A 15,664-nucleotide genomic window follows, 5' to 3' on the forward strand; every position below is an offset into this window, starting at 1 on the left:
TTCAAGAATTGTTAATTACATTCGTGAAACTGCCTACATTCATGTTTTTGATGGTTCACACTTATGCCATTAGTTTAATTTGTTATTCAGTGTGTGCCAAGTTGACAGAAGCCAGAATTGGGAATATCAACACGTTCCAGTAGAAATTTGGAAATGTAGCACCTTTTTGACAAATTGTTGCAGAATGTCTCATCTCATTTTTTTCTGCTAGAAACAATTATGCATTTAGTTTATTTTTGTAAATTGAAGATAACAGTTGTAAACTGGATGGAAAAGGTATTGAGCCAGGTTTGTAAATAAATACTGAAAGTTTTCAAAAGGTTTTAAAACTAGATTTTCAAACATACTCAAAAAAAGATAAAAATACAGCAATGATTTTAATAAGTGAATATAATAACTGGAATTTGGTATATTCATAAAGTAATGCCTTAACAGACGAGTTAAGTATGATTTCGTTCATAAGAAGTAGAATGTGCAAAACAAGATTTGTATTGTTAAAAGCACTTGGGGATAAATGTAAAAAAAATTTTACTTCCCAATATGTCCATTCTTTTTTTGGTATTTAATAATTTCATTTATGTAAATAAATTGTAATGTATATACAATATTATAAATTAAGTAAGAACTGTAAATGTATATTTCTAAATAAAAGTAAGAAAAAAAAAAGTTTTCCTTCAAATCTCTAGTTTTTTTTTTTTTTTTTGCCATGAAACTTTGAAGTTTGGACTTTTCGCAACTTTATGATGAACAGCTCTATGGGCCTCCTCGGAAGGTATTATTATTATTATTATCATTACTATTATTATTCAGATGATGAAACCTGTACATAAGGAACAAACCCTCAGGGACCACTGACTTGAAATTCAATCTCCCAAAGAATATGGTGTTTATGAGGAAGAAGTAAGACGAGGTAAAGAGACATACAGAAAGAGAAATTAGTGAAAAGATAAAAAAAAATCTATTAAAACGCAAGGAGAATATTATAAGGGTAGTAACTCACTGCATTTTCGCTTGAACTTTAGAAGTTCGAATTGCACGACATCCTCTGAAGGGAGGCTGTTTCACAGTCCAACGGTGTGAGGAATAAAGGACCTCTGGAACTGAGACGTTCTACAACGAGGCACATTTATTGCATATTGGTGGCGTTGCTCAACAAATCTGGTTGCTCTCGGCAGGAAAAGGGGATCAACTTTGAATGTGAACAGAGATGATGATAATGGTCCTCTTACCTCCATGTAGTAATAATCCCTGTAAAACTCCGTTCTGTCTCTTCCGTCGTGTTTGAAGCTGAGCGAGGCAGCGGCCATCGCGTTGGCTATGATGGCGCCCATGATGACCACGTAAAAACTGGCGCTGACCACGAACTTCATGCAGCACTTGGGAGCCCAGCCTCTGGGTTTGTTGTCATCCACGTGTAGCAGCTGCCAGCCGTAGTCATCTCCAGACAACACCTATTGTGAAGTGGAAGATTTATACTCTGTTTTTTTTTTTCATCTGTCCATCCGCCTGCGGAGGTCGCGCATGGTAACAATGCGTCCCGGGCTTTATATAGTTACGCTATGTGTAACTTTTAGGTAAATAAAAGGATATCTGGGTGTACATTTGCAACTGAAAAGTGTTTTAATAATTTGCTGTATGCGAATTACACCGTTAATATTCGAAATAGGATATTATTTAAAGCCCGGAACACAGTGTTATCATGCGCAAATACCACAAGCAGATGGAACTTTTTATCTGAATACATATGGTATAATACTATATATATATATATATATATATATATATATATATATATATATATATATATATATATATATATATATATATATATATATATAATATATATTAAGGTATAAGCCATGAAGGAAAGTGAAACACTAGAGTAGCTGCAAGACCATAAGGACTCACGTCCTTTGTAAAGCACGTGAGTTGAAAGATCTTGTAGCTACTCCAGTGTTTCACTTTCCTTCGTGGCTTATACCTTTATTTATGCATTTATCACGTTCCAAACTTTAGTGATTCAGTTATACATACATTACATACATATACATACATACATATACATACATATATATATATATATATATATATATATAATGCTTTCTAACTTTCCATACATTTTGAACATTACAAATTTTCCTGGGACCTTCACCTTATCGACATGAATGTACCCCCTTTTAGGAGGTGCTGAGCACTCAATTCAAGAACTTCAAATTCATTGTAGATTTATGCCTGGAACGTCATCAGAAGCTGCTTAATATCGGCTCATCCCCTTCCCCCCACAACCCCCCAACCCCTCAACCCCTTTACCTGGGTAGTAGTCTCCTGCTGGAGCTGTCCTCCCCTGAGTCCCCATATCTGCTGGAACTGAACTCGCATCTCGTTGAAGGTCTCGGTGATGACGGCGATGAAGACGTTCTTCACGAGCCACGACAGGAAAAAGATCATGGTGGTGAAGAAGAAGGTCGCCCTCCAGCCAGGCAGCGAGTCGATGGCTCGGTACATGATGAAAACCCACCCCTCCTGAGACGCTGCTTGGTACACCGTGAAGATGCTTGTCGCTGCAAACATAATAAGATCAGGTTGCGCTTTTCGACTTATTTTAGGAAATTGTGTCAAATGCTTTCGACTTATTTAGAAATGGTGATTTCAAAATGAAGGTGACAGGTCGTCAGTGGATATGTTTGTATACCTATCTACCTGCTATCAAAGAGAATGACAGATCTTTGTTTACGTATTTCACAGCGCCTGTCAGATACATGTCCACATAGCTAATGCAGTTGTCATTAACCTAGTAAGTTATAGTTATTCGGTATCTCAAAACGAAAATAGCACTAGTGATGAGTATAGAAGTTTTTACCCATTTCAGCGCATATATATATATATATATATATATCTATATATATATATATATATATATATATATATATATATATATAATATATATATATATATATATATACCAATACATATCTCATACCAACATAATTTAGGTAAAAGCTTTTTTTCAGACAGAATGTTTTCAAAAATTTTGGCAAGAGCAAAGGCCGTTAGGACGAGGGACCTCGTAGCCTCTTCTAGCCCTGGCCCCCCAAAAATTAGGATAAGGACATAGAAATGTGATTCATTATAATCAACTTCCTACATCTACCGTTTTGAGTTCAGCTAGCCTTAACGATTTCACAAAGTGAAGATTAAAACTCTTGCGAACTCGAATAATATTTTCTTTAAGAGTCAAAAGCTAGTAAACATTAACGAAACATTGAGGCCTGATCATTCACCAGAACTAGGACGATATTATTGAATCACTACAATGACGTCATAAATCTCTCTTGTCGTCTCCTAATCTAGGAAGTCGAGAAGAAGAAAAGAGAGAGACAGAGTCGAGAAGATGAGAGAGATAGAGAGAGAGAGAGAGAGAGAGAGAGAGTCGAGAAGAAGATGAGAAGGAAAGAGAGAGTCGAGAAGAAGCGAGAGAGAGAAAGAGTCGAGAAGAAAAAGAAAAGAGAGAGAGAGAGAGAGAGAGAGAAACTCACCGAATTCATCGAAGCCGTTGAAGCCGCTGACTTTCTTCGCCAGTTCCAGAGGGACGCATTTCATTCCCTGGGGACATTGGTACCCGGAATCCATCACAGTTGAGCAGAAGGTGTCTGGGATGGCAAGGCTATTCAGGGTGATATTCCTGTTATGTAAAAAAACAAAAAAATACAAAGTAATTAAGTAGGTAGACTAAAGATGAAGGTCAGTTTGATACTAACAGTTACAATCACAAGAAATTTGTAATAATTATTAACAAAATATATCAAATATGGTAATCGTTATAATATATATATATATATATTATATATATAATATTATATATATATATATATATGTATATATATATATATATATATATATATATATATATATATTATATATTATATGTCTACATAGATTGCTCTTCTTAAGTTGATGATAATTCCACTTAAAAACAGGTATCTTCGTGATTCAGGAAATACAAAGTAAAGTAGAATCCTTTATTCTGGAAGACCCCGAAACTTCACAGTGCTTGTGGCACTGTGAAGTTTAATATATGAAACGGGGCCAGCGCGGTCTCAGGAGTACTGTCCGACGTAATATCTACAGAAAACCAAAGGAGAGCGACATAGGCCGAGATAATAATCTGATAACAGGTGTTAGGGAGATATAATTTCATCTAACTCTGACAGGAAGATTGTTAACTAAGTTGCCTCCCTAGAGCCAGTGGCGGATTGAAGGAGGGAGGGTGCAACATGGTTACGTGCCCCCCCACCCCTAATGAATATGAATAATGGAACATATTTTACTTTCAATAAATCGTTATTAATAGCAAAAATTTACTTAGTTAATGATTATTTCAACAACAACCACAATACAACAACAAAAATAAAAGCAACAACAGCAACTAGGACTGTGTGTATATGCAGGTCCCACGGGCTGCTCTATGAGCAAGAGCCCGTGTTGGCATAAGGCCAGCTTAATCTTCAACAATATATGTATGTGTATACATAATTAAATATTGATATATATGTACCGTTTGTGTGCAAATGTTACATACATACATGATAATCATAAGTGGCCCCCTGTGAAAGGTTTCCAGACCCACCACTGCCTAGAAATAGTGCAATACTCCCTCCACACAAGGATTGATAAGTCCCACACAAATCTGTAACGGCTGATCAAAGAACCAGTATCACCAAAAGAACACAGCTGAAAATAAAAGAAGCCAGATCTCTACTAAAATAAAGAAGAAGAAGAAGAACACAGCTTAAACTTACGCCACGTCGGTGTCATTCTTGATGCAGTGGTTCCTGAGTTCACCAAAGAGCTGGACACCAAGCAGACCGTACAGGGACATGAAGAACAGAAAGAAAAGGGTGACGTTATAGATCTGTTGACTGGACCGCCTGAAAGAGGAGAAAAAATGAGGTGGCTTCGATTTGCTGAAGTTTTTACAGTCAGTGGAGGGTTAGTTTCTGTGCGATTTTACTGCCTCGTCTGTTACTGTTATTCCCCTCCAAGTAGGTCGTAATTTTCCTGCGCGACATGCATTTCTTTTTACTCTGAACCTTAGCACAGGACATATTTCTGTGCAACATTCACGTATGCAAGAGAAAATTTATTAACATATCTACCTCATTTAAAAACATTAGCTAAGGAGGAGTATAAAAACAATCAGTAGTATAAGATGTTTTCTTTGATAAACCACATATTAAAGCATGCTAATAAAAAGAGAAAGAAAGACTATATATGTGTGTGAGTGTATAACTGAATCACGAAAGTCTGGAACGTGGTAAATGCACAAATAAAGGTATAAGCCACGAAGGAAAAATAAACAACGGAGTAGCTACAAGATCTTTCGATTCAACGTCCTTTACTTAGTTTGTCTGCTAAGTAAAGGACGTTGAGTCGAAAGATCGTGTAGCTACTCCGCTGTTTATCTTTCCTTCGTGGCTTATACCTTTATGTGTGTGTGTGTGTAGGTATGTTTGTGTATATGTAAGTATGATTGTATACTTATAGGTTCGTCATCATTCAAGCAATTGATCGAACGGAAAACTTACTTTAGAATCTGCTTGAGTCTATTTTTCGGCATAGAGAACTTGAGGAAAATGCGGATGAGTCTGACGACGATGAGAGGCCTAGGCGATCGCAGCACCGACAGGTAACTGTGCCTGTCCACAAGTTCGGTCATCTCCTCGAATATCTGCAGGATGATGGAGATCCACAGGAAGAAGACCATGGTGGCGTCGTACTGACACCATCGGTCCTTCAGGTAAGGAACCTCTCCCTACGGGGTGGAAAACGTAAACAATTGACGGTCTGTGAGAGTTTAGAATCAGTGAGTGAATCGAAACTTTTGATTCCTATTAATACAAAACGAATGGCAATGAAGAGAGTGTCATATATATATATATATATATATATATATATATATATATATAATATATATACATACATATATATATATATATATATATATATATATATATATATATATATATGTATAATCTACTGGTCATTTCTACCAAATGCATATGTAATTGTAATAGCCACAATGCCCGCTTCTTAACTTCTTGAATTCTTCGTGCTTATTTCATTTATTTATTTATTTATTTGGATACGCTTGTCCCTACAAAGCCTTAAGATCCAAGCGCAAAAAATTTGAAGAAATTATGATGTCCGGTATCGGGAAACGAACCCGCGATACCATAACCACGACGAGGTCACGTTGCCATTACTTAAGACGGCCTCATCGAGGACATTGCACACATCTGCTGTAAGACCTTCAACTGTGGTGTTTTGGCATCTCCGTCTGCTGTATACAGGAGATGAGACTGTTGCCATGCATTCAGACTTTGAAGATTTTCTTAACATTGTAATAATAATGATACTTACTTTTGGGTCTATGATTTCACAATTTATTACTGAAGTGCAAGACTTTGAAATTTTTCTTCTTAGAGCTTCTGAATTTAATATGATCACATTACTCAAAATAACGATTTGTATGATAACAATAATCAACAACATCACAGACCCGAGGCGAGTGACTACTGCCATCGTGCTTTGACACTACTGGGTATGGCTCTACGTCAAGTGCAGTTCTCAGATGGTCAATGGGTGCGAAAAGTCTTTCAGTACTCAGAAAATAGATTCATTAGCCCTAAGCTGTCATTGCAGACTGAAACTTGGAAGTCAGACCTCCACATCAAGCGGGCAAAACAGACCCAACTCCGAGAAGATTTTCAACATCTATAAATTGGGCATATGTGCTCACAGAGGCAAGATTATATGGACTAGACAAACGGGTTTTGGATGATGGAAAAGCATTTGATCTCTGGGAAAGGAGACGCGAATCTTTATTGGAGATTTTAGCCATGTGACTCCATCCTATTAAGATTAAAAAGGTGGTGAAGTACGAATAACTTATTTAAATCTAACTATAGATCCAAAGATTCGTAAGTCAAAAGACTTTGATAATATTAGTAATAATAAAAGCAGCGAGGAATTTTCCCCCTTCCCTCGTGCCTCCATACCTTGAGTATTCCGCGGGCCTGCATCTTGGCAATCATCTCGGCTGTGAAGAGAAAAGTAATGACAAGGTCGGAACAGAAGGTCACATACTTGAGGCTCGGGTACAGCTCCTTCGATCTCGGGGTGTTGGCGGAGACAGATACCAGAGAAACCAGAGAACACACTCGAAGGATCCATCTCACCCATGTCTGTCGGGAAAAAAAAATGAGAAAGATATAATCAAAAGTTTTCTGTGGAGTTGCCTCCGTAGTTGTTATAAAAAATGATAAATCGGTGCTTCAAAATAATAATAATAATAATAATAATAATAATAATAATAATAATTATCACTTCATTTTACTAAAGGATTTTGATTAGCGAGTGTTCTATAAAATGATGCAAAACGACTATTTTATATGATATAATATATATATATAATATATATATATATATATATATATATATATATATATACGTGTGTGTGTGTGTGTTGTGTGAATGAATGAATTTTATCACTTTACCGTAATTCATATGCAAGCATTAAGCCACAAATGTCCATCAATTCCAATTTGCTCTACCTCGGAAATATAATAAATTTTCATATATGTTAATCGAAGGGGAATTTTTTTAGTTAATAATAAGTTCCTCGTCTCGTGGGATCGAACCAGTGCATAGAGAAGAACTCAAGACTGCAGTGACGCCTTAAACGACACGGCCAACAAGGTTGGTTGGTTTATAGGTTTTAGGCATGATGCCAAGCACTGGGGCAACTAAGTCCATCCAGCGCTGAAACGGAAATTGACAGACAGTGAAAAGGTTTGAAAGGTGTAACAGGAGGAAAGCCTCGCAGTTGCACTATGAATCAATTGTTAGAAGAGGGTGAAAAGTAAGATGGAAGAAACAGTATATGAAAGGAGGTACAGTAAAAGAAGTGAAAGTAGTTGCAGCTAGGGGCCGAAGGGACGCTGCAAAGTATCCTTAAGTAATGCCTAGAGTGCACCGCGTGAGGTGCACTGACGGCACTAACCCCCAACGGGGACGGCCAATAAGGTGTCATAGCACTCCTTCGCTGGTTCGATCCCATGAGACGATGACCTTTTCATCAGCTAAAAAAGTTCTTCTTCGGTTAACATATATGAAAATATAATATATATATATATATATATATATATAATATATATATATATATATATATATATATATATATATATATATATATATATATATGAGAATTCTTATCACATTAGGCTACAAATGTCCTTTAATATCCAATTCGCTCTACTTCGGAATTAATATATTTTCACATATTGTTAACCGAAGGAGAATTTTTTTAGTTGATAATAATTTCGTCCTTCCGTGGATTCGAACCAGCGGTCAGACTGAGGGGAAATCGGGACTGCAGTGACATTATATATATATATATATATATATATATATATATATATATATATATATATATATATATATATGTATATAATGTAGAAAATAGTCGTTTTGTTACCTACCTTATTGACCCATTCGATCTCTGAGCTCTCGTTCAGGGTCTCATCCGGGCCGTAGTCGGCTAGGATGGGCTCCCCTCGGAGACTCTGCTTCCTCCCTAGCATCTTCATCGGGAAGGTTTTGTCTTCCTCAGTGCCCGGCTCTCAGTTCTTCACGCCTCCGTCCTACGCGCCATCTGCAGGCGGGAAGAAGAATAACCCTCATTCGAGTAGTCGTAACAGGGGAGTACATTGGCTCCAGTGAAAGAAACCAGATCTCCTACTAAAATAAAGAAGAAGAATGAGCCATAACTCATCATTCATCACATACCTTAAACTGCTAACACCTACGATATTAACTAACTAATATTCCCCCACAAATAAAAGTTAGCATTGCTAATCTTTGTATTTCTGGTGTGATTTTGCAGGGGGGTATACACTGGCTCCAGTAAAAGAAGCCAGATCTCCCACTAAACTAAAGAAGAAGAAATCATAATGCAAGTCGAGTCAGCCTCTCTCTCTCTCTCTCGGATGTTTGACTGGATTTAACTGACTATTAGTTAGACCGGGGAAACTTGGAATTGTTGTATGATAGCCCAGAATAGTATTTTAACATGAATATGAAGGATAATTTTACATATGAATATATAGCAAAAGACAAAAGGGCAAGATAAATTATCACAATGAAATTATTATTCCAAAACGTTATAATACTATCTTGTACAATGGACAGATTCCCCACGTCTCTCCCAAAGTGAGCAAAAAAGATACATGCAATGTTTAAAAATTACCATAAATGCCATGAATGTTTCTGCAAGCTTTCGTGCATATAAGCATCCTACATCTTCCAATTATGTACCGGTTGATAAAATTCTGCATGTGATACTATTAAAACTGTAAAATATTGTATATTGTTTCTATTAAAAGATAAAAAAGATGATAATAGTTTTCATCGATTTTCAAACAAAATCATTGTAATGAATTTGAACCTCCTTGTCCTTTTCTTCAACAAGAAAACTTGCAATTCAACAGGATACTACTTTCTACGCACTATACCAAGCAGTACTACCTACTTTGGTTTACAGCAAATGGTGTACGTTCGACGTGAGTAGGCCATTTGACCTACACTGCCTTATATATTAACGGTATGTACTTCAGATCATTCAGTAGCGTTAAAAACGAAGAATGAAAACTTCTGGCGAGAAACTGACTTCAGGCAACAGAGCAGAGCAAACACGATGAAAAAAAATTGCTAGTCGTCCGCAAGATTCCGATTAATCACGCAATCGTACAAACCAAGTGGAGCTATGTCCCTCTTTTATCTAAGCCCCAGAAAATAAGATCGCTTAAATTTGTTATTCAGTTTCTACGTATCAATTACTGCCGTAACTTGTAAGATTCGGCTGTGCAATTTATGGTAATAATGTCCATTAGGTATCCATTACTGTATGAATGTCATCTATGCTTAAATGTATCGTCTATGTTGAAGAAAACAGACAGGAATCATTTTGCCATATTTTGATAGATGTAAATGTATACAAGCAATCAGAAGACCTCCTGTTTTAGAATCATTCTCATGTTTCTGCTTTTCTATTAGATTTAAGGAAAAAAAGGCCTGTCAATTAAACAATCGTATTTCCTTTCCTTAGCTTCAGCCCGCCATATTTTAATAAAGTATCGTTCACTGACTTCCATCTTTAATGATTTTGCAGTAACCATTATGAAATGACACCAATAAAAAGCAATATTGAATTTGATAACTTCAAAAAATCTTCCTTGCACAGCCGTTAAGGGTGCTAAATTTCATAACCTATAAAAACATGGAATTAAAACTTTCAAAATCAAAGAAAAGTATGTTTTATACTTGGAAAGTATATAATATACAAAAAAATAGAATGGCAATAATTGACGCCAAAACTAAACAGGACAAGGAAATTTCTCCTCTTCAATAATATTCTTAAACGGAACTTAGTCTTCTTCCAAGAAACCCACAAACAACTTTCTCCCTCTCCCTGTCGCCCAGGATGGGAAGGAAATCCTTTGTACAATCCCGAGGACTGAGTCACTCAATTGCCAAGTGCCTCAGTCATTAGAAAATGTTAGGGTTGTCCCTCAGTCGAGACGAAAGTCCACTTGTCAGGCGACGAACGGTTGTTTATCTCACATCTGTATCACTGATCCTCTTCCACAGAGGAACTTTCAAAAGACAGCTATAGTCGAACCAAAATGTCGTGGCGGATGACAGGAGGTGTCATCAGAATACTTCGTATTTGAATCTAAAAGTTTAGGACTTTTTCCCTTGTAGACAAAAGGAAAAATCTCATCGGGTTATCACATTTCTTACTGAGGGGTACTGGGTCTCCATCATTCTTAATATAATGCTGAGTTGCCTGCAGTAACTGGCACATCTCATAACCAGTAAAATTGAAATCATTCACTTCCAACGCTTAACGAAGATGGCCACTTAGAAATCAGTGAGAATTGTTACGAGGCCATAAATACGCTGTTATTCTTGAACGTAACAAATATTCATCTTCCCTTCACCACTATTTGAAGACCAACTCTCACCGTTTAGAAAAACAAATATCCGTGCCGTTACTTGTTAGCAAATATGGTAAAACGCACTTTTTTCTGGCGTCGATGAGAGAATTCTTGTCTACCATCATAGATCTTTTCTATCGGCACAGTTCTTGTCGATTATCGGAATTCTTGTCCATTACCATAATTCTTGTCGATTAATTATCATGGTTCTTATCTATCACCATTGTTTGTGTCGATTATTTATCATAGTTTTGAGCCACCATCTTACAAAAATCAATCAGTCAACCAGTAATCTCCTATACGTGTATCGGAGACGGAATTCTTTATCAAGATACAGAGTCCAAAGCGACGGGTAACTTTCGTTTAGCCCAAAGCCAAAGGATATAAGGACAAGAAAAGGGGAAGGAGAAGAACAGAGGTTAATTACATCTGCCCTGAGGGAGACAAAATCAGGAAAAGAATTCCGAAGCCTGGTGGAAAAGGGAAAAAACATGTTGCTAAATCTCCCCGGAGCGGATGGACTTTAGTGTTTTAAAGTTTAAGTGAACTTACTACTGCAAATGACTCACGTCCGGAATTAGTGGCTCAGTTCAACGTATTTGCTGTACTCGACATGAGAGAGAGAGAGAGAGAGAGAGAGAGAGAGAGAGAGAGAGAGAGAGAGAGAGAGAGAGAGTTACCACAAGGATGACGTAAATTACAACGAAATGCATTTAAGAAAACTTACATTATGATATATAGCATTTACTTATTTACGATGACTTAACAGAGTACGTTTTTCATGTCCTTACAAGGTATGGATACTTTAGTTGTGAGATAAGGTCACTGTGATGGTAGTATACTATGTTACATGGCTTAGAATAATAACGGTGTCGCTTGCAATGTGTCCTGCAGGGTTCACTGCAGATGTTACTGAATGATCTTAGCAGCGTCCCGTCGGCCACAGCTGCACTGCCATCTGAATTTTTCTTTCATCCGTTCCCTTTGACATTTTCTCGTTTAGTTCTTTAACCTCTTGAACTTTTCTTGTATGCCATATTCTATTCTCAATTAAAAAGAGGCTTTAGTCCTAATGCTCATCTGCACTGAAGATGTCTACTCATAACCTATGCCTCAACCAAACGGCCGCGTGCGTTTGGCTTTTTCATTTTGAAGCGGAAATGTTTGAAATTATTGTAAGTCCCGTAACAGGAGGCAAGTGGTGGGGATATGATGATACGCGCCCGTTTGGTTGTGTCATGTATCAACAATTGGTTACGAGCAGACATCTTCAGTGCAGATGAGCATGGGGGGACTATAGCCTCTCTGTTTAACTGATCCTGGTCCACCACTTAGAAACGAATTATAATATACCCTCTATTTCTGTAATATACAGAGACCTTTCATTGGACATAGCAAATGACTGTTCCAAAACGCGTCCACTTTGAAACACAATGACCACAACTCCACAGAATCTGGTAGGATAACGATTTTCGACATTTCATTACTGAAATCTTGCACTCGATAGGTGCCATAACTATTTCTTTAAACATCTCCAAATTGAAAAGAAAAAATAACATTGGAATTTCAACATCTTAACGCTGACTTCATTACATTTTGCGCTAATGATAGGCAGGTAGCCGAAAGTGTATAAATAATATGAAAATATAACTAAAACGCAGGATGATGCGTTTTAACACTGACTTCATCATCTAATCCGGAAGCGGACACCGATGCGAACGCGGAAGGTTTGAGCGATATCTCTTTGCACTCGACTACCGGTGAGCTAAAAATAAATCACTGGACGATCCCAGCAAGTTGGCCAGTGTGACTCGGTGGTACCGCTAAACTAAACCACTTTATAATAATAATGTTTCAGCTAAAAATATCCAGCAGACCAGATACACTTGCTATCAAAGTCTGTTTTGCATTGGTTGAAAGTCGCTAGAATTCATCCGTGAAAGCCAAGTATCCCGACGAATAACAGACAAAGCCTAACTGGGTCACAGCCAGGGTGAGTTGGGGAAGCGCTGATTTCTCTTCCCGGGAAAACGGACCATCAGGATTATACTTCTCTTCCTCATTGTTTCCTCTCCTATTCAGAAGATCTCCATCATCACTAACATCCACGTCATCACTATCATTTCCGAACCTGGTTCCTTGTTGCTCTTTCCACGTCTTATTTAGTCGTAGTCTTTCTCGTAAGCAATTTTGACTGAAACGCTGATACATAAAATTATGTGGTATCCGTTTCTAAGACAGTCTACCGCTCTGATTTTCTAGATCTCTTCTTATCGTCCAGGCTGCAAATCAGAGGGAAAAGACTAAAATTGTTGCTATGATGATAATTATTATCTTCTGTCGACCACGCTTTTGACCATGAGTTCATGGCTATCATTAGGCCTACATTAGTTTGACGCTGGAACTTCACTCCAATAGATAATGTTGTCCATATCTGAGCAATCATGTTGAGTTAATTTTTCCGAGAGAGATTTTCCTGTGAACCCATAGTATGACTTATCACAATCCCTACAGGGGATTTAACAAACTCCTGTCTTTAGAAACTGGTTTCTGCTGAATGCTAATTGAGGATTTCCCCAATGTATTCGAATAAGTGAAGATAAAAAGGTTGGGGTGGCCTAAGGTTTGTGTGATCTCTTGTAAGTTATCCACTCTGACCATATAGACAATATCTTCCTTAAGGCAACGATGAAGTAGATTAAGACAATCAACAGAACCAACGTCGGCTTAGTGGTGACCCCAGGCATCACCTAAGGGCATAGCTCCCACTATATTTTGCCAATGCAACTCCTTCTGTCATTCACTACTTAAAAAGGGTGGAAGTCAGTCCACCAATATATATTCCTTAGCTTTAAAACAGAGTGTCTTAATGGGGCTTATATATATATAGATCTTTAATATATATTATATATATATATATATATATAATATCTATATATATATAATATATATATTATTAATTATATATATATTATATATGTGTGTGTGTGTGTGTGTGTGTGTGTGTGTGTAACTGAATCACGAAGATAAGGAATGTGATAAACGTGTAAATAACGGCAAATGCCACTCCGTTGTTTTTACTTTATATATATATCTTATATATCTATCTATATATATATATATATATATATATATATATATATATATATTATGTATAAGGATTTGTCATTGGGACCCTTTTCATAATCCCGGGATTTCAGGATAAGAAAAATGTTCGTCCCAGGATAACCCGGAATTTTTTTTATCATTTATTTTTTTTACTTAATGAATGAAAACATCCAAAACACTTATAGTATGTTATCATTCATTTGTTAAAGCATTTCAACGCATTATTTGAAAAAGAACTCCATATATATAGATGTTCTTTTATGAAAAAAAAATTGTGAAATAAGTGTTTAATGTCCATGACAATAAAATAACTAATCCTTTGAATTGTTTATAGCACTCATATTAAAGTAACTGCTCCTGTAATAAAATAATAAAGAAAATAATAAAGATATGAATTTTCTATGCAGAGCTAATCTGATAACATGAACATAAAAAAAAAACTTAGATAGTTTACACTTTTATAACTTGCGAGAGTTCGTAGTTGTGATGAAAAGTCCTGCCGATGATAATGCGCTCTGTTTCGACAGATTCTAAAGCGAGTTGTTATTTTGATTACATTTGCTGTCTTTTCTCCAGTTACTTCATATATTACAAACTACTTGGCTATGCTCTTACTAATTGACTGACTTGGCTGGGTTATTTTAGTATTAGACCCTATATCTCTTCTTATTGCACTCTGATTTCTGAGCGCGCGTTGGTGCTGGGACAGTTAGTGAATTGCATTTGAATTTAAACTATAAATTGTAATGAAGAATGTTTTTTTACAAAAATATATATATATATATATATAATTATATATATATATTATATATATATAATATGATATTATATATAATATATATATATATATTGGTATATATCTATGGTATCTCGATTACGTCATTGAACAAAAGCAGAACTGAAATCCTATTGAATATATGAATTAGGCTAAATATGAATTCAAAGCATCTATTGTTACAATGTTTTTTTCTTTTTACGAAATCACAAAATGAATAACGTACACCTTTGCAAAGCCTTCATTCGCTACTTGGTTTAGGTCGTATTTTATAACGTCCGTTCTGCTGGTTATTGATCGGTCGTGCGGCCGAAGATGAACTGTCGAACAATAAGATGCTGCATCATGGAAATTTTGACACATCCTGTCACCCTTCCAAAAGAGGGACATCGGTTACCACTTCGTATTTACGGTGTTGTTTTTAGTAAATATGACAAATGAATGTCCGTTTTATTCCAACATGATGGGACGCATTAATGAATCTTGCTTACAGGGTCACAGAACTACAATCACAATAAGAAAAATCCTACGTTTTGCAGTAACTGAGGCGAATATTGTTCAGGTAATTCATTTTTGCAACATTAGGTTCCCATCACACCTCTGGTTAATCTCCGATAACAGAGCCACGAATGATATTTTTGAACCTCGGTAATAATCACTCCAACTAATGTTTACCACAAACAGCATACACAGCTGCAGATTTGGTTCCTTCGCAGGAAAACTG

General features: G+C 36.5%; 1 protein-coding gene across 3 annotated transcripts in view; it reads right to left on the reverse strand.

Annotated features, from left to right (window-relative positions):
- The window catches only part of LOC135214840 (sodium leak channel NALCN-like), a 45,403-nt gene that overhangs the window by 28,338 nt on the left and 1,401 nt on the right, over positions 1 to 15,664 (reverse strand). For all 3 annotated transcript variants that reach the window (XM_064249241.1, XM_064249242.1, XM_064249240.1), the window contains exons 2-8: positions 8,541 to 8,713; positions 7,059 to 7,244; positions 5,586 to 5,812; positions 4,800 to 4,928; positions 3,537 to 3,682; positions 2,311 to 2,561; positions 1,230 to 1,451 (exon numbers count right to left, since the gene is read on the reverse strand). In XM_064249241.1, coding sequence (XP_064105311.1) covers positions 1,230 to 1,451; positions 2,311 to 2,561; positions 3,537 to 3,682; positions 4,800 to 4,928; positions 5,586 to 5,812; positions 7,059 to 7,244; positions 8,541 to 8,648 — 1,269 coding nt within the window. In that variant the 5' untranslated portion in view covers positions 8,649 to 8,713. The remainder of the gene's footprint in view (positions 1 to 1,229; positions 1,452 to 2,310; positions 2,562 to 3,536; positions 3,683 to 4,799; positions 4,929 to 5,585; positions 5,813 to 7,058; positions 7,245 to 8,540; positions 8,714 to 15,664) is intronic.

Source organism: Macrobrachium nipponense, chromosome 46, assembly GCF_015104395.2.
Source record: "Macrobrachium nipponense isolate FS-2020 chromosome 46, ASM1510439v2, whole genome shotgun sequence".
NCBI classification, from domain to species: Eukaryota; Metazoa; Arthropoda; class Malacostraca; order Decapoda; family Palaemonidae; genus Macrobrachium; species Macrobrachium nipponense.